Source organism: Hesperophylax consimilis, chromosome 1, assembly GCF_061612785.1.
Source record: "Hesperophylax consimilis isolate HC1 chromosome 1, BYU_Hcon_1.0, whole genome shotgun sequence".
NCBI classification, from domain to species: domain Eukaryota; kingdom Metazoa; phylum Arthropoda; class Insecta; order Trichoptera; family Limnephilidae; genus Hesperophylax; species Hesperophylax consimilis.
The window spans coordinates 22,749,455-22,768,131 of NC_142836.1; the positions used below are offsets into that span (position 1 = coordinate 22,749,455).

General features: G+C 34.0%; 2 protein-coding genes across 8 annotated transcripts in view; one reads left to right on the plus strand and one right to left on the minus strand.

The window, feature by feature from the left end:
- Window positions 1-6,082, plus strand: part of LOC149426460 (protein FAM13A) — a 31,032-nt gene extending 24,950 nt beyond the window's left edge. For all 5 annotated transcript variants that reach the window (XM_089631039.1, XM_089631059.1, XM_089631054.1 and 2 more), the window contains 3 exons: window positions 414-2,300; window positions 2,417-2,632; window positions 2,721-6,082. In XM_089631039.1, coding sequence (XP_089487165.1) covers window positions 498-2,300; window positions 2,417-2,632; window positions 2,721-3,203 — 2,502 coding nt within the window. In that variant the 5' untranslated portion in view covers window positions 414-497 and the 3' untranslated portion in view covers window positions 3,204-6,082. The remainder of the gene's footprint in view (window positions 1-413; window positions 2,301-2,416; window positions 2,633-2,720) is intronic.
- Window positions 6,083-6,216: 134 nt separating this feature from the next.
- The window catches only part of LOC149426461 (protein qui-1), a 73,909-nt gene continuing 61,448 nt past the window's right edge, over window positions 6,217-18,677 (minus strand). For 2 of the 3 annotated variants that reach the window (XM_089631008.1, XM_089631015.1), the window contains exons 22-29: window positions 18,380-18,578; window positions 17,264-17,401; window positions 15,884-15,967; window positions 15,659-15,803; window positions 12,907-12,979; window positions 11,289-11,393; window positions 10,346-10,421; window positions 6,217-10,256 (exon numbers count right to left, since the gene is read on the minus strand). In XM_089631008.1, the coding sequence (XP_089487134.1) occupies window positions 10,240-10,256; window positions 10,346-10,421; window positions 11,289-11,393; window positions 12,907-12,979; window positions 15,659-15,803; window positions 15,884-15,967; window positions 17,264-17,401; window positions 18,380-18,578 (837 nt within the window). In that variant the 3' untranslated portion in view covers window positions 6,217-10,239. The remainder of the gene's footprint in view (window positions 10,257-10,345; window positions 10,422-11,288; window positions 11,394-12,906; window positions 12,980-15,658; window positions 15,804-15,883; window positions 15,968-17,263; window positions 17,402-18,379; window positions 18,579-18,677) is intronic. The other variant, XM_089631022.1, reaches the window with a different exon arrangement.

An 18,677-nucleotide genomic window follows, 5' to 3' on the forward strand; every position in this document is an offset into this window, starting at 1 on the left:
AATGAATGTAGACTCTATTTATCTATAACTCAATGGCTATAACAAGGTTTGCTGAAACAATGTGTTTTAAACGTATTGACAATGATTTTTAAAACTTCAATTTGAACACAGAATGCTTTAAGGAACTAACACAGCTTGGCTGAATTAACCTTAAAAAATTATTATTATATTTTTCACGATATAATCAACTTTTTATGTAATCAAGAATATTTGATTTACTAAAATTTAAGGAACCTATATTATATTCCACTAACTAAACTGTTTATTTTATTGGAGTTGTACGTATTATAAATATTATTGTGTTTTTGGTATATTTACAACTTATAATTTAGTTTTCAGTTGACGCTTGATATTTGAGTTTTGGTGTTGATGACGTGCTGTTGAATTTGTTTGTTTATTTGGTGTGATTGCAGTGCGGCGCAACAGAGGAGGAGCAGCGCGTAGTGCAGGACAGCGGGGACATCTTGTCCTATGAGGGTCAGCAAACAGGGAAGTACATGGAGCCGGGGAACACGGGTGGACAAGGACAGACAGCCAACTCCAACACAGAACACACTGGCACCTGCGCCATCATCTCCAAGATGGTGTCCACCTACATCAAGACCTCCACACCAACCGACGCTTCAACCTTACTCAACATTGAGGACATAAAGCGCAAGCCATTCGCAAACCAACTCTTGCCATCTGATCTGATTTACAATTTATCAGACGTTGAAAAGTTTCTTCCCAAAATCGAAGAAAACGCTAATGTGGAAGACTTCTGTGGAGAAACCTTAACCCGCAAGAGGAAAGAGAGGCAAGACTCAGGCAGCTTCTCGGCGCACGAGTGCAAAGTCACCAGGTCTAATAGTGAGGAGCGGTCGGTGGAGGTGAGAATAGTCTCCGAAGACAATATCCGCCGGGTGTCCTCCCACGAGGACTTTGAAAAGTACAAGAAGCCAATGGGCCGCACGCAAGCGCAATCTGCTTCATCGCACGCGCAGAGTAGCGAAGACAACCACTTGCCCCTGCGCGCTCACAACCGCCTTGAGACCAGCAACGACAGCGTGCACGTTAAAGATATTAACAAATCCGCTATGATCGGTGAAAAGTTTTCAAGATTCTCGGTTCAAGATCTTGACAATGAGAATTCTCTCGAATACTATGGTAACGTGCGGCAAAAATATAGTAAGAATGATAGCTCTCCTTCGAGGTCCAGTATTCACGAGTATATCTTATTTCCTAAGAAAATATCTCCAAACCGGGACCCTAATGCTTTCGGGCGGGCTCAATTGTGCGAGCCCGCGGGGGCCGGGGGCGGCGCATGGGAGATGGAGAGCGAAGCGGCTGAGAAGGCGCGCAGCAGCGAGCGACGCTCCCGCACTCGCCGCGCGCCCCAGCGCCGTCAGCCCAAGCATCTGCCTGGACCCACCTCAGGCTCCCTCAAGGAAAATGATCTCATTTCCAATGAAAACTCTTCTCGGAAAAGCAAGAGGAGTGGGAAAAGTTCGAGCCAGAGAGATTCTTCCAATTCCGTTATGCACGATTCGCAAAATAACATAAGTTCCGTAAGTAAATCCAAAGGAAATTACGAAAGGATATACGATGAAGAAGACTCTAAACATTTTAATGCAGAAAAGGAAATTGGTCAAACGAAAAACCATTTCAAAAATACAACTTCAATAAATGAAAACGCCAAAAAAATGCGCGACAGATCTCAAAGTCCCAGTGTTCACTCTCAGTCTCCGTTGAGGAAAACTCCTTTTATCGATTTAAAAACACTACACCAACAACTTGGGAACGACGCGCCGGTTCCCAGTGTACCTTTAAAGTTTTCAGATTTCCCCAATGACAGTGAATCTTTCGAAAATTTATACAATTTCCACGATGACTCTGAGCCATTACTCGATGATAATATTGCGGGGTATAGCAAGGAGATCTCGGAAATACAGAACCAAAAGAGGATATTACCCGACATATGTGATTACGGATCCATCGAAGCACTGGGTGGAAACTTAGTCATAGAACCTGATGAACGACTCAACAAAATTACCAAAAAGATACAAACCTTGAAAAAAAAGATTGCAAAATGCGAGGTAGACTTTGAATTACTCCACGGATTTAGAGCATCGCACGCTGATAAGATGAATGACAGTACTTTAAGGAAAATGTATGCAGAAATAAGAAAACTCAAATATGAAAAAAAGAGTATTAAGAAAGGACCTAGTGAATCAATACTTCGGCCAGTGCCTATTATATCCCACGATGAACAGTCACTGAAGACTAAACCTATTGCAGACGTAGTTTTGGAAATTGAGCGGGTAAGCAAATTATAAATTATAAGTTATTTTCTTCAACGATAGACTTATAAATAAGTATTTTCTTTTCAAGTGTATTTTATTAGAATGGAGTAATAAGGAGTTGTTTTTGTTATCAGCGTCTGGAAGCTAAGCGTAGTGCACATGGCCGCCCCGAGCAACTGGAGAAGTGTTCACGAGCCCAGCTGGTGGAAGAAAAGGCGGCAGTACAGAGGGCGCTGCTGTGGCTGGAGGGTGCCCGTGGCCGTCCATCCTCGCGTCCCGATCGCGACACGGCCCGGCCCCTTTACGACCGCTACCGTGTAGTCAAAAGGCTCGTTGCTAGTTTTGACGCTGTGAGTTAGCCTTTCTAAACCCTGGTTATATTATCTCATGGTTTCAACACGCTTTATATGATTTATAATTATTATAACTTTCTTTCAGATGAAACTTAACTGTAGCAACGAGTTAGCGACTATAATGGAGAATGAAGCCTTGCCATTTACTAGTTCAGACAGTCCTGAAGAATCTCCAGAATCCATGGATAAGGAAAGTAACAGCGACGCGGACAATAAAGACTCGTCATCAGAAAACAAGGAAATAGACGAAGGGGCATCATCTTCTGCCAAGTCAACGGCGAGTGACCAGGCTGTTCTCCTGGTTGAAGAGAGGAGAGATGTTATCAATGAAAACCTACATATTCTACCACTCCACGAACTCAACAAGTTACTCGTAGAAGCCAAGGGGATGAAGCTCAGCCTGCGAGCCACCATCAAGACGATGGAAGCCAACTATGAAGACCTCAACGGGAGAAGCTTAACCGGAGATGATAAAGAATTAATACTGCAAACTTATGCCAAATATAAAGAAACCAAGGCTAGAATTCGACTTCTAACAGCCTTAGTCAATAAACAAAAAAAGATGTGAAACGAAGGAGTAATTAAGTGAATATTGTTTGAGAAACTATAGAAATACAAAAATGCACGTTTTATATATTTACATATTATGTAAATGTAGAGATTTGAATATATATTATGCTTGCTGGCCGAGCGGTATGCGTTCCTTTTTTTAGGTTTTAAACTCCAAATTAATGAGTTTTCTAATTATTTTGGGGCTCGCTTGTACTTATTAAAATTGTAGTGTATAATCGTTTATAATAAAGATATTTTTTCGTGAAATAAAAACTTTACAAGTATTTCTGTGTCATTATTACAACTTTTCTTTAAAACAAAATTCAACAAGAAAATAATGAAAAATTTCCAAAAATAATTTTTTAAATATTCTTATGGCTGAGCTTTTTTTATTTTGTTGGGTTTTTCGGTTTTTGGCAAAATATTATCTAAAAATTAAACAATTTGATCAAAGAAAATTTTTATTGAGATTTCACAACATTCTACATTTTGAGTATTGCTAATCACAGGATATGTGAATATTTCTACTTTCTAATAAACAGATAAATATATACCACTATCGGATTGTAATTTTTATAAAGATGGTAAAAAAATTCTAAAATTTTAAAACAAAAGTATTGAATGTCTAATGGACTGGACTAACAAATAAACGCAAGTCAAATGAATTAAATCATTTTGTTAATTGAACATCATTTTCGAAAGTGTTTTGCACGCTGACATGTAAAGTTATTTTCTTTTATTGTTACAGACTATTTATATTTAAACAATTTCATTCATTTGAAAATGTAGACATTTGGTTTATTAGGTGTCTTAAGTTAAATGCCATCAGACAATCAATATTTTTGATTAATATCGATACATACATAATTGTGCAAACATATTTGATTAATTCAAGCCGGCAATAACTAAAAATACATAATATTTTGTTCAATAAAATCCTTTTATATATTAATTTTAAAAGCTTGTTTCGATGATGAAAATAGGAACAGTTCATTCGAAAAATCCGGAACGTTCTGAAATAATTAATATTAAAAAAAATCTTACTTAATATATTTTGTTCCTTTGAGAATTTACCAAACATTTTCTTCCTTCAGAATTATAATAAAATTTGTAAATATAATTTTATAATAATGAGAATAAATCATTTCAACGAAAAAATATTTCATGAACAAGTAACCTTTGAACATATACATACATAATATAGGTAAATTACAATTTTATTATGACTAACAATTGTTCAATGCAAATCTTTAGGGTATGTGTTTTTCAAATATGATTTAAGATTTTCACGGCCAAAAGTAGTATAACAAATATGTGTTTTTCAATCATTTATTTGAACTGCATCTACAATGTCTTCTCTTTTTCTATTATACTAAAACTAACAGACGTTTTCCCGGCATTGCTCGACTTTTAATAATTATAATATCCATGTATTATTTATATAAACCTTCCGGAAGAAATTCTCTAAATGATGTGAAAACATGATGTGTTGCATACTTTAAAAGAACTAAGTGCATATACACTGAGAAATGCGGATAGTGCCTTTTTTTTAATACTATTTAGAGATAATGTCGCTATCCACGTCCATATATTTTTGCGTTTAGTTCTTCTAAACTACGCAACGGATATTGATAGGGTATTCACTATCATTTAGAGTATTTCTTCCGTAAGGTTTATATAATATTATACATGCATATTATATTTATAGAAAGTAGAGAAAAGTCGAGCCACGCCAGGTAAACGTCAGCTAGTGTTTTTCAAAACTGTTTTGGGTTATTGACAGGTGTAAAATGACATTGCACGAATGACAATACATAATGACAGTAATGTTGTAAAAGTAATGCTCACAGTATGATCCTATTTACGGGTAAACGCATCTTACGATGTGCCAAGAATTGATGCTTCCGGCAGAATGCGCCCTTTATATTTATCTTATTTTTAATAGAAAAAGTACCGCATCCTTCTGTAGTGAAAATGCGGTAAACGGTTCAATAAATCATTTCCATGTTTGTCCAAAAAATAAAACCTGTTCATGAAGTATTTTCTTTAGATAACACTTGTACCTTGTACGTGTGTACACGCATAACTCGTTAAATAAATGACTCATAATGTAATGTAATTATACAATATTATGGAACTGTTAAATAAATGACTTGTTAAAATATTTCATTATGCCAGTGGTATTGTTTAACATTACAATATACTGTACTTACAATAATCTATAACTTTTAACTTTTCTTATGATGATTCTGGGAAGTGGTAATTATAACATGACTATATTTGTTGTTCTATTGGTAATGCTGCTACCTGGGGTAACTTTATTTAACTTTTTTTTAGGTTGTTATTATTTATTGGTTCATAAGTATTAATTTTTATTAAAGATAAATAAAATTCTAATATGAATTGTGTAAATAATATGTGTGTTCAATGGGAAAAGAGGTTGCAGTTTTCATACAAAATATTGAAATTCTGAATTTGAAACAAAATAAGATTATTATTGTAATTAATTTACCAAAAGTAAAAGTATATTTAAATGCTACAGACAATTAATTTATAAACTTTCTATGAATTTTGCAATACATACTTTATTATATAAAGAGTTGGAATGAGTACCATTGATCTTCAATGAAAATGTTACCTGATGGCATAGACTAGCATAGACTCCAAGGCGATGGGTTCGTCTCCTGCCAAGAATGGGGAGGGGCAGGAGTGTTTGGAGGCCAATGGCATTGTTAAGTTTGAATCTCACGAGAAGGTCTGAATACAATATGACAGTTACGGCAGTAAGTACTACTGTTAAAGAAGTACAATGTCTGGCCAACGAGGATTATTTATAAACTATTGATTATTTTGTAATTTAGTGTAAAAGTGTAAATAAAAAGCTTTTGAATACAATTATTGTTTCGCCATTATTATTGTATTTTCTTAAGTAGAAAACCCCAGAACCACCATATATAATAATTGGATAAAAAACATGTAAAATACACATCAAAGGATCGCTTCTTGTATATAAAATATACATGAATGCCGGAAGCATTACGCATGTCGTTCAACAGCCTTCAGCGCGAGTTGGGTAAAGTAACTCGTGTGTTTGAAGGCGGGAACTAAGTGCGTTGCTGAGGGAGGGAGGAAGGGTTATATAGTTCCCAAGGGAAGTTTGACCACTAACAAGCGAGTCAGTTATAATTATTATTATGCTTACATATACAATAGGTAACAACAAATATTTATAATATAGGTTCTAAGATGATAGTCACTGCAAGAGATCACAGATGGAATAGGTTCATTACATTAGGTACATTCAATTCTAAAACATTTAGGACTAAATTTAAAATATTTGTGTTTTTTTTTGTGTGCAATTACAATACTTATAAAGAATTTCAACAAATATTTTATAATAAGCATATACGCAAGCTGGTACAGTTAAACTCTGTTATAGCACCAATGTCATAACTTATAAATTCACTTTCCGCGGTTATCTTATCTGGGTTATGTTAATTCAGCCCATAAATAATATCTCTCAAGAGCAGACGGATTGGCTATTTGTTCTGACTGTTGTCAATGTCAAGCGGGCGTTGCTAGACGTTGTTGCTTTCTAAGGTATTGTTTAGAACCATCAAGGTAAGCCACTTTGCACTAGAAACAGGTTAGAAGATCCATTATTGCAATAACAGAGTTTAACGTTACTTGTATTGTTAAGATAAATAATCACACATTAATATTCAGAGATGTTTCGATGTTTAAAACAAAATACATTCAGAATACTCTTCGATTCTTGCATTGCATCATAATAATACAATTATATAACTTCTCATTGCGTTGGTAGATCACAAACCATAATAATACAATTATATAACTTCTCATTGCGTTGGTAGATCACAAACCATAATAATACAATTATATAACTTATCATTACATTGGTAGATCACAAACAATAATAATACAATTATATAAACTTGTCATTACGTTGGTAGATCAGAAACCATAATACATAATACAATTATATAACTTATCATTGCGTTAGTAGATCACAAACCATAATAATACAATTATATAAACTTATCATTACGTTGGTAGATCACAAACATAATAATACAATTATGTATATAATTTATCATTACATTGGTAGACCACAAACCATAATAATACAATTATATAACTTATCATTGCGTTGGTAGATCACAAACCATAATAATAAAATTATATAACTTATCATTGCGTTGGTAGATCACAAACCATAATAATACAATTATGTATATAATTTATCATTACATTGGTAGACCACAAACCATAATAATACAATTATATAACTTATCATTGCGTAGGTAGATCACAAACCATAATAATACAATTATATAACTTATCATTGCGTTGGTAGATCACAAACCATAATAATACAATTATACAATTTATCATTACGTTGGTAGACCACACACCATAATAATACTATTATATAAATTATCATTGCGTTGGTAGACCACAAACCATAATAATACAATTATATAACTTATCATTGCGTTAGTAGATCACAAACCATAATAATACAATTATACAATTTATCATTACGTTGGTAGACCACACACCATAATAATACTATTATATAAATTATCATTGCGTTGGTAGACCACAAACCATAATAATACAATTGTATAACTTATCATTGCGTTGGTAGATCACAAACCATAATAATACAATTATACATTTATCATTACGTTGGTAGACCACACACCATAATAATACTATTATATAAATTATCATTGCGTTGGTAGACCACAAACCATAATAATACAATTGTATAACTTATCATTGCGTTGGTAGATCACAAACCATAATAATACAATTATACATTTATCATTACGTTGGTAGACCACACACCATAATAATACTATTATATAAATTATCATTGCGTTGGTAGACCACAAACCATAATAATACAATTGTATAACTTATCATTGCGTTGGTAGATCACAAACCATAATAATACAATTATACATTTATCATTACGTTGGTAGACCACACACCATAATAATACTATTATATAAATTATCATTGCGTTGGTAGACCACAAACCATAATAATACAGTTATATAACTTATCATTGCGTTAGTAGATCACAAACCATAATAATACAATTATACAACTTATCATTACGTTGGTAGACCACACACCATAATAATACTATTATATAAATTATCATTGCGTTGGTAGACCACAAACCATAATAATACAATTATATAACTTATCATTGCATTGGTAGATCACAAACCATAATAATACAATTATATAACTTATCATTGCGTTGGTAGATCACAAACCATAATAATACAATTATGTATATAATTTATCATTACATTGGTAGACCACAAACCATAATAATACAATTATATAACTTATCATTGCGTTGGTAGATCACAAACCATAATAATACAATTATACATTTATCATTACGTTGGTAGACCACACACCATGATAATACTATTATATAAATTATTATTGCGTTGGTAGACCACAAACCATAATAATACAGTTATATAACTTATCATTGCGTTAGTAGATCACAAACCATAATAATACAATTATACAATTTATCATTACGTTGGTAGACCACACACCATAATAATACTATTATATAAATTATCATTGCGTTGGTAGACCACAAACCATAATAATACAATTATATAACTTATCATTGCGATAGTAGATCACAAACCATAATAATACAATTATATAACTTATCATTGCGTTAGTAGATCACAAAACATAATAATACAATTATATAATTTATCATTATGTTAGTAGATCACATACCATAATAATACAATTATATAATTTATCATTATGTTGGTAGATCACAAACTATAATAATACAATCATATAACTTATCATTGCATTGGTAGATCACAAACCGTAATAATACATTTTATATAATTCATCTTTGCATTGGTAGATCACAATCCGTAACATTTTTTATATACTTAATAAAAATGATGTTTTACAGATTACATAATATAGGAATACATTAAACTGTAGCATAAGATCAAAACAGTTCTCTTAGAATCCAGTAAAACACCTGTTCAACAGTTATTTAGTCAAGGAATGTGCAATGTGCAGTTAAATATTGCAACGAAAAGACAACAATGTATTACAACAATTATCATTTAAGTGGAATACAAAAACATATATAAATGCGATGTATATATTACTAATTAACACACTTCTTCACAACACGTGGAATCGGGAGTACAACTTGAATCTTCTACTTCTAGGGGGAAAGCATAAGACTTAAGACTTCAAGGTAATATTCGTGTACATGGATAAGGCATACAATATAGGTAAAAGTATCACTACAATGCCAAAGTAATCATCATGTGCAGGTTTCTTTTCTACTTTTATTATTTGTACGTTTATTAATCTTTCATAAATTGTGCTCAAAAGTACTTATCTTTAAGTTCACATTAGTAACTTTCCCCTACGAGATCTACTAACTTTATGGTAATTTCAAATCATCAAGTCTCACGGAAGAGCTTGCTTGGAACTTACCTATAATTGGCATGTAAGAATCAGGCATTAGAAAGGGGTGTAGTTATTATTAAAAAAGTGTAGGTGATTGTATAACTTTTCTTGATATTAATTGGCTGGTTTATTATGTTTTCCGAAAGTCATTTTTGATATGTTAAATTACATGTTATATTTTTATTTCGTTTTTTGACATTATAGCTAAGTATTTAGCCTCTTAAGTTTCGTTTGATCATTATAGGATTCACAAGAAAAAATCACAGGAAAACAACAAATTGAGGTTGTTCACTCATCGGAGATGCCCTCAAGATGCCAATGTTGTTTGGGACACAAAGCTTAACACGAGGGTACTAGGGGACATCTGTCAACAGGTACGGTACAGTCTACTACTAGATACACAGGAAGATCATGTTCTCTAAGGAAGGGAAGGTTGCAACACCAATAACATATGAAGACACTAGGCATGTATTGCTCAAGAGTGAGAAGGACACATTGACTTCAGCTTAACGCGATGGGATAATCAATCTACGGTTTTGTTAGTCCACCATGTGTTCTGGAACAAAGAGTATACATACATACATTATTATAGGTTTTATCATAGTCACTATTGATTTACAGATGTTATTGATTAGTGGAGTATACCTTGGTCTTCTGTAGAGTGTTCCTCTTCAGAAGAATCAAAACGGGATTCAATCAACGAACTTTGTTTCAATAAGGACTGAAAAATAACGGACAAATATTAGTAAATTTATTAGTAGATAGAGAACACAAAAAACATGGAAAGCATTAAAATCATAGACATTCAAATTAATGGACGAGCCAATCAGGGAAAGGGGAACAAACCAACATGCGTGGACCATCCCACTTTCGGTGATTTGTCAACAAATGAATCTGACAGTATACAGGCAACTTGCATTGTAATAGCACCATTCGGTCCTCAAAAATAAAACCTGTGTATAAATTACTAGTCCTTTTTATAATGGTGTGCAAATTGCTTGCTGCGTAAAAAACTTATTTACATATCCCAAATGGGGTAAACAAAAGTTTAGGCTTGTTTCCAAAATTTTATATTTTCTTACATTATTTAGTTAGACACTTTTACAAATGTGTTATAATTTACCCACTTCACTCAATTTTAGCTTCGCTACGCCAGGTGATTCGTTTATGAAAAAAAATTCAGATCCTGCGCAGAAAAATCCCACAATGAACAGGGCTGCAAACTTTTGCCTTACTTTACTTTTCTGCGCATGGTTTTGTTATTTCAATGTGCACTCTTCGGTGGTCAGTGTACGACTGATGTCATAGTTTATTCAAAGCATTCTCGAACCTTCCTGGTGCCAAATATATGGTCATGTGGTGTGCCTCCAGCTTGTCTAAATTATACCCAGATTTCACATTAGGGCAAGTCTATCAATTTGGATGTATATGAATAAAATTAAATATTATTGGTTAGGTTGACCATAAAAACGAACACATACTATTTATGACTAAAACAGTAATACTTAAGGTGGGTATCGCAGCAGTAAGCAGCTTAGGTAGGCCTTCATCCATCAGTGGAGAGATGAAATGAAGGGAGGTTATTTACCTTATTGGAGCGGCGACGGGGCGGAGACACTTTATTCCATAAAGCTTCCAGCTGATCGAAGTGTTGAGATTGTGCGAGCGCCGCTTGTTCAGGACCCAGACCACTCTGAAATTATTTGACATCAATAAACATCTGCTACCAAATACCATCTGCAGATCTAAGGCCCAGTTGTTTCGCAGAAATCACTTGTTACAAAGATATCAAATGGCCATTTAGAGCCATTTTTTTTTTTTTACTTTTGAAAGGCCTCTGTTAAAAGCCGATTCTAGGTGTGTTTTAGCTTTCTATCAAATTGTAATAAGCTGAGAAGCAACAACATGATAGTTGTTCTCTTCTGCTGATTACAATTTGTTCAAAAGCTGAAACGGACTTAGGACTGGTGTTTCACAGAATTTGAACAATTCATCAAATTTAAAAGTTAATATTGAAGTCCTGTTCATGTTATGTTACTATCCAAGTACTGTGGAGCTACCGGCCCATGGTGAAATAATAACAGAACTTTCACAGAACTTGAATTTTAACTTTGAAATTTGATGAATTGTTCAAATTCCATGAAATAACCAGTCCTTAGAATCGACATTTAACAGGGACTCTCAACTGTCAAAAAACAAAATCGTACTGTATGGCCATTTGATGACAAAGTTACTTTTGAATTTCTGTGAAACAAGCCGTCCTAATACTTCTACTATCTCTTTAGTAAATTTGGGGTTGCCGAAACACCAACAAACCCAAAGGTATGTTTTGAAGGATCAAATAGGTACAACTTATCTTCTGAAAATTCATTTGTATAATTTGTTTACCTATTTCAAGTTTAATTAATTTATCTTAACCCATTGGCCTCCGAATTGTTTTGTACCGAAGTTTTAAATCTGCAGTGGTGTACTAAATCTTACATAACTTTTAAACTAAACATGCAAACGAAACAATTTTTTTAAATTTACTTCTCATTGAATTAAGGTATGCAAAAAATATATGCAGTTTTTTAAAAAATAATAATAATATGATTAAACGAGGATATAAAAATATTTTTTTTTTAAAAACCATTTCTTTTTTCTTTTTTTTATAATTGGATTAAGAAAAGTTTTACATTAATCATACTTATGACCATAATATATTTTATTTCAATTTGGGCTGATGTTAGCCGCCCACCACGCATTTTACGAACAAGCTTGTCAATTCCCGAACCACACGCTATTTAAAAAAAAATTCAATGACGCTGAAATATAACAAAATTTCAATCGTAAATATCAGGAAAAAACTGTACCAACGGAGTCCTGCCAATTACTACGAAATGAATGCTTAATTATCTACAGAGCGATTGGCATTTAAAATTTTAAACACAGATGTCAATAATGTATCCCTTTTTCGTTTTTAAGCCGACGACACCAGACCCGCCGGGACAGCGTCGTTTGAGGCCAATGGGTTAAGGAACTTAGCGATTACAAAAAGCTATTGTGTCACAAAAAGACTTGGGGATTTGACTCTTCCCATCTCCTTTCCTACTCTCCTCTGTGCAGTCTCACAACATACCCCAATAGGGTATACCATAGTCCCATTGACTCTGGACAGTTAGGACTCTTGTGCGGTGTTCACATAACAAGTAACAATAGCGAAATACCTGGGAGCCGAGCTCTTTGCTTTTTTCTTGTTGAATTTTAGAGATTTCTTCCATTGAGGCGGACACTGAGAACCTAAAACAAAATACAATAGGCATTGTCATCATTTCATTTTAACCGCTTCTGTGCCAAGAGCGAGTTAACTCGCATTCTTGGCCTGCTGTGCACAGCTACACTTCTACCTACTGGCATTTAAAAGGTTAAAAATATATCAATTCAGCTATTATGTGGAAAAACAACATTATTGAGATAATGCACTTTTTGTGCAGATCCATTCAGATTACGTGCCGTACATCCATCTATGTTCAGACCAACAGATAGCAACACAAGCAGTGGCGGCTCTTCTTAGACGGTCATTTGGGCAATGACCTCAAAAAATATGTTGAATAGTATTGATGTAAAAAAAAAGAATTTAACAAACTACTCGATTATTAATTTAGTTTTTATTCATGCAGATTCATACGTTTATTAGATTCGTTCCAGTGCCATCTAGCGTCCAAATGAGAAGCTATTGCATGTCCTAGCATGGGTCACTTTAAATTTTGTCCCAAACCGATCTCCTTTCTTTCTCTTTGCTATAGAGACAAAGGAGGTAAACACTATCATGTCTGACATATGCTTAGTATCATACAAAATTTATTTTCTAGTTATTTTCGGACATCACCGCGGTGAGATAGATTATTAGAAAAAGATAGATTATTAAGGTATTAGAGGGGGATGTGAAAAATTGTCAGTCGAAAGTTTTTTGTGTGATAAATGATAGCCATCTTGAACTTGAATATTACTTTGCTAAATTATGTCATTGTTGATGAATCACAAACAATTCATTGAATCATGACAAACGCGTTCAAATAAAGTGACAATTAGTTTATGTTAGAAGAGAGAAAAATAAAGAGGTTGAAAACGATATTTTCAAACAAAAAGTTATAATTTTTGTCAATGGTTTTGCGGGTGCAATAAAATGAATGTATACATACTTTTGCTTTCGTGGATTACTTTTTAAATCTACTTATAAACAATGGACTGATGTTGAAATTAGTGATTTTAAAACTTTTAGGACGAATCTTTCAAAAGAAAAAAAAAACATTAATGTGTGTAAATAATTAGATAAATATTCAGAAAATGTGAGTACAAGTAAATTAATTACATACATTGGCATTTTTATAATATTCAATATGCATTAGCTGTATGTATTAACATTTCATGTTCTTTTTTTTGGATTGACCTTCTACTTCTGAACTCCTAGAGTCGCCTCTGAAAACAAGGCCTCGAGTGGCGGCCAGTAGCGCGATCTTCTTCCATACAACAATAAAGTAAAGACAAGTCGTCCATTATGTTAAAATTGACAGTTTGTGCAATCGGCGTTTGGCATATTTTTCATTATACATGATGATAATCTGTAATGTGTCTGGAATACTTAAAATTTTATGTTTATTTTTGTTAGTAAAACTTAAAAATATTGATTTATGTAAAAAATTGTGACATTTTTTCTTTTGTTTTATGTTTTTTGTACTCCAAACCAGTGGCGGTTAACCCTAAGCGTTGAAGCAACGCACTCCCAAAATTTCAGTCAATCTAAAAATAATAATTATAAACTGATAATAATATCATCGAAAATCAAAGCAAATAAGAGTAATAAAAGTATTAAGTTAAATTCAACCGGCTCGAATTTTCATTCTTTGTATCACGTGTCATAAGTCACGTGGTGAGAGCAAATTCCATATCGCTCATTGAAAAAATCAATTATCTATACGCGCAGAGAGTGGTTATCGACCATAGTATTGAAATTTCTCCAAATCGTGAATGGCACTCTCCAATGCCTCTTAAACTCTTCGGTGAGATGGCGCCACTTTAGTTTACAGTTCGCATACCGATCATTCCAGTCGGTATAGACTTAAAAATTTGCTAATTGCTAGTATATTTCACCGCTGAAGGCTTACCTGACCTGACATAGGGATAGGTTAGCAATATTGTTAGCGCACTACCCATATTTGTGAGTCAAGCAGCTACTGCTCCAAACATTTGAATAAATTGATTAAAATATATAAAACTTGTTGTATATTAGTCAAAATATTTTATTACCTTTACATTTATTTGACTTTCAATGCTCACATGTGCTCACTACAGTCAAATAAAATGTTTAACAGACCATATTATCTCAGAGCTCACTTTTTCACATTAAGACGATGCACTACATCGTGTAATATTTTAAATTGAGCCGCTATCAATAAAAACCCTTACGTAGATGGCAATAAGGTTTAAATTCCCGCTTAACACCATCCGCCTGTTTTGATTTATGCAAGAAAAAAACATGGCCAAAAAGTGCCTGTTATTTTATTTTGTGGATGTTCAGGCATAAATATTTAATTTCTTTTCGATCATTTTATAAATAACTTAATTTTCCACACTATACAGTAAAATCATAACCGAAAATGGGTTCGTAAGTAGGAGATTTTGAACTAAAGCAGTTTTCATAGGTCTTACACATTATTTTTTTCTAGGCTTATAAAAAGACTTATCTAAAAAATACTCGATTATTTCAAAGGCCAAGATGTATTCTACTCGCAGTATTTAATTAAAGCATCTGAAACATTTCTAGGCGACCAAATTTTCAAACCAAAAATACATGATTTTGCATTACTACGTATGGCATCGCCTTAAGCTGTTTATCTGAATAAGAGCTCAATTATTTACATAAATTTTTTTGGTTAATACGTTTTACATTCAGTGAAAAAAAAAAAAATGTTCTTTTACCTTCTTTTCAGTCTTTCATCTACTTGCGCCATCATGGCAGAAGACTGCAGATGGCCGTACTTCTTCTGCCAGGTGTACGTGTCCAGGGACACCTCCTTCTTCAGCAGCCGCTTCATGGGCCGCTTGGGGGCCAGGGGTCTCAGATCTAGGGCAAAATAATTCAATGTAAATAACAGACTTGTACTAAATTTTGTGACTTGTAAATTATTTGATAGGTAATTTTACCATCCACTTCCTTGGGCGCTGAATACGTCGGCATCTTTACATAGACAGCGGGAGTGTTGTGAAGACATATTATCGGTAGACAACCTGAAAACATATTCATTTATTAGTCAGAAGTAGATTTATGTAAGTGTTAACTACTGGGAAGCTGAGCTACCGTCAAATACAAGCGCCCCCGAGTGTGCTGGAGTGCCAGCTGACAGTAGTTAGTCATTGTTGTTTGACGTTTTTTTAATTGTACTGTTTTACGAGATATGTGTTTATGTATTCATCAACATTTTAGTAGTTTACCCAGAATAGCTACTTATATTCGTAGGGCCGTCCCTAAGTCAAACGGGGCCTGGGGCTAGTAAAAACATGAAGGGTGTTAGGACTTGGGTATTATCAGTGCCTTGGCTACTTGCACCTTGGCAAGTCGGCGCCCGGAGCGGACTGCTCCTATTGCCCCTGCACAAAACCGGTCCTGTATATTCAGATGAAAATAAAATAATACAAAGTTTTTTCTCTACATAAAATAAAATAGTAATAGGTTGATGACGCTTCCATAGTGGCAATGCACTTTTTCACAGATAAAATAAATATGTTTGCAGATGACGAAATGACAAGATGGAATAACATTAAAAGCTAAAATCTCCACGCCGCGAACAAAAGCAGTTTTCGATGAAAAGTTTAGACAATATCTATAATTTTTTTTTTTTTAAAGAAAGTCAAACATTCCCAGGTTACGAATAACCTGACAATATTTGAAAATCTCCTACTACCACCACAGTACGCTGAAAATGTTGCTTGTGTTGTGATGGAGGACTTAGCCAGCCGAGGAATTAAACACACTACGCCTGGGTGGGACCCAAACGCGATGTCAACTCAACTGTCACCCCCGAAATATTATTCCAATCTTTGTTAAAATCCTCTTAAGAAATATCATTTCCTTGATAAATGAATAAAATAAGTTTTTGTATGCAAGGAGCATTTTTTAAGGATCAAAATACTATAGAATCGCTATAATTACGTCGGCATTCAAGCAGTTAAGAAAATAATAGACGGTAAAAATATTTGTTAGCACAAAAGAACTACCCATAGGTACTCTCTAATAATTTTTTTTTTTAATTTTTCCCTAAATTCAATTTTGTATTATTAATACATCATACATTCGACTTCTGTCTACAATACATATTTGAGAGACAATTGTATTCATGTGTGTGCTGTGACCACCCAAAGCGGCATTTAGAAGGAAGCAGTGGACCAAGGTAAGTCTGTGGCATTTCCCATCCCTTTCCTTTCTAATCCCTGCATTACTAGGCAACTCAATATCATTGTTTTCATCACACCCGCAAGCACTGAACCAGCGCAATCAAAAAAAAATATATATAATACAACACATACCTCTGTCAATTAAATGGACAGCTATTCGGGAGCAGTCAGTGGCCATTTCAAACCGCAAGAGGGGGGCATGGAGCTGCAGAGATGTCAGAGCTAAACCTCGCTTTGTTTCCCAGACTATTAGTGTCTTGTCTTCGGCCCCTGAATAAAAATATATAAAAACACTTAGTAAGATTACACGTAACATCAAGCAACTAAAACATTGTCTTTGAAAAACATCAGTCAGTTTCATGTATTTACACGCAAATTGATGTTCTTGTCCACGGGTTTGTATTCAGCCGAGCTCATTCCAAAAATCATACCTCTATCTACATTATTATGGAAACAAATAAACTGCTTACAGCTGTTTAGTGACAATACCACCGACATTTCAAAGTTTGTCCCATATTTTTAGATTTTATAAAAAAGAATCAAAAAAATTAAAAACACTTCCGAATTCTGAATTCTGTGTGTTACTTACTGAAATTGCCCAAACTTGTACCTATTTGAGGTAATATTAAATATTACAATGCCTGTATGTTGTCTATGGTCTACTGGAAATGTCTAGTTACAAACATTAAAAAAATATTATGTAAATGAATGTTCAATCTTTAGAAAACAATTTAAAATTATGTCTAAATAGGAATTCACGATATAAAACACTTTCTAGATTATTCCATGACAGGAACAATAGTAACATCTTTTATTATTCGATAAAAACTTAATCAAGCTAGTGACTAAATATATTAGCTGATTGCGGGAGGTTCAAAATACATTTAAAGTCACCTACGTACTTCTACCCGCAAGTAAATTTTATTTGATTAATTTATGTTATTTCAACTAACTCATTTAAAATAATATATAGTATATTTGCGGCACGTTCCATAGTGGAAGATAATCTCAGTATCGCCCTGTCCTGTCAGATCACCATTCAGAATTTAAAAGTTGCTTAAAATGGCTTTGGCCATGTTTGGTGACCAGATCTGAATAGCCAGGTATTCACCACCTTCATCTTCATACCTTCTTCCCCTCCCCACTACATTGAGCCTCACAACATACCTCAAATGGGGATGCCATAATCTCAGAGACTCCAGATGTTTTCAAGCAGTTGGGACTCTTGTGCAATGAAAGTGAACAAACCTGAAACTGCAATGGTGCCATCACCCGACACTCGAACACAGGTGACTTTGCCCAGATGGCCAGAAAGCAGGTGCACATCGGAGCCAGTATTGATGTCCCACACTATGAGATTGTTGTCCCAAGAGCCAGACACTACTTGCGTCTTGTTGAGGATCGAAACCCCCACACAAGTTACTATGTCTGTATGGCCAACGAGAACCTGAAAAGTAAAAAGTATTACATAGTAGGAGTAGGAAGCAATGACATTACAATACAAATAGACATGTTATTGTCTCACAACGCCATCTTTAGATACGTT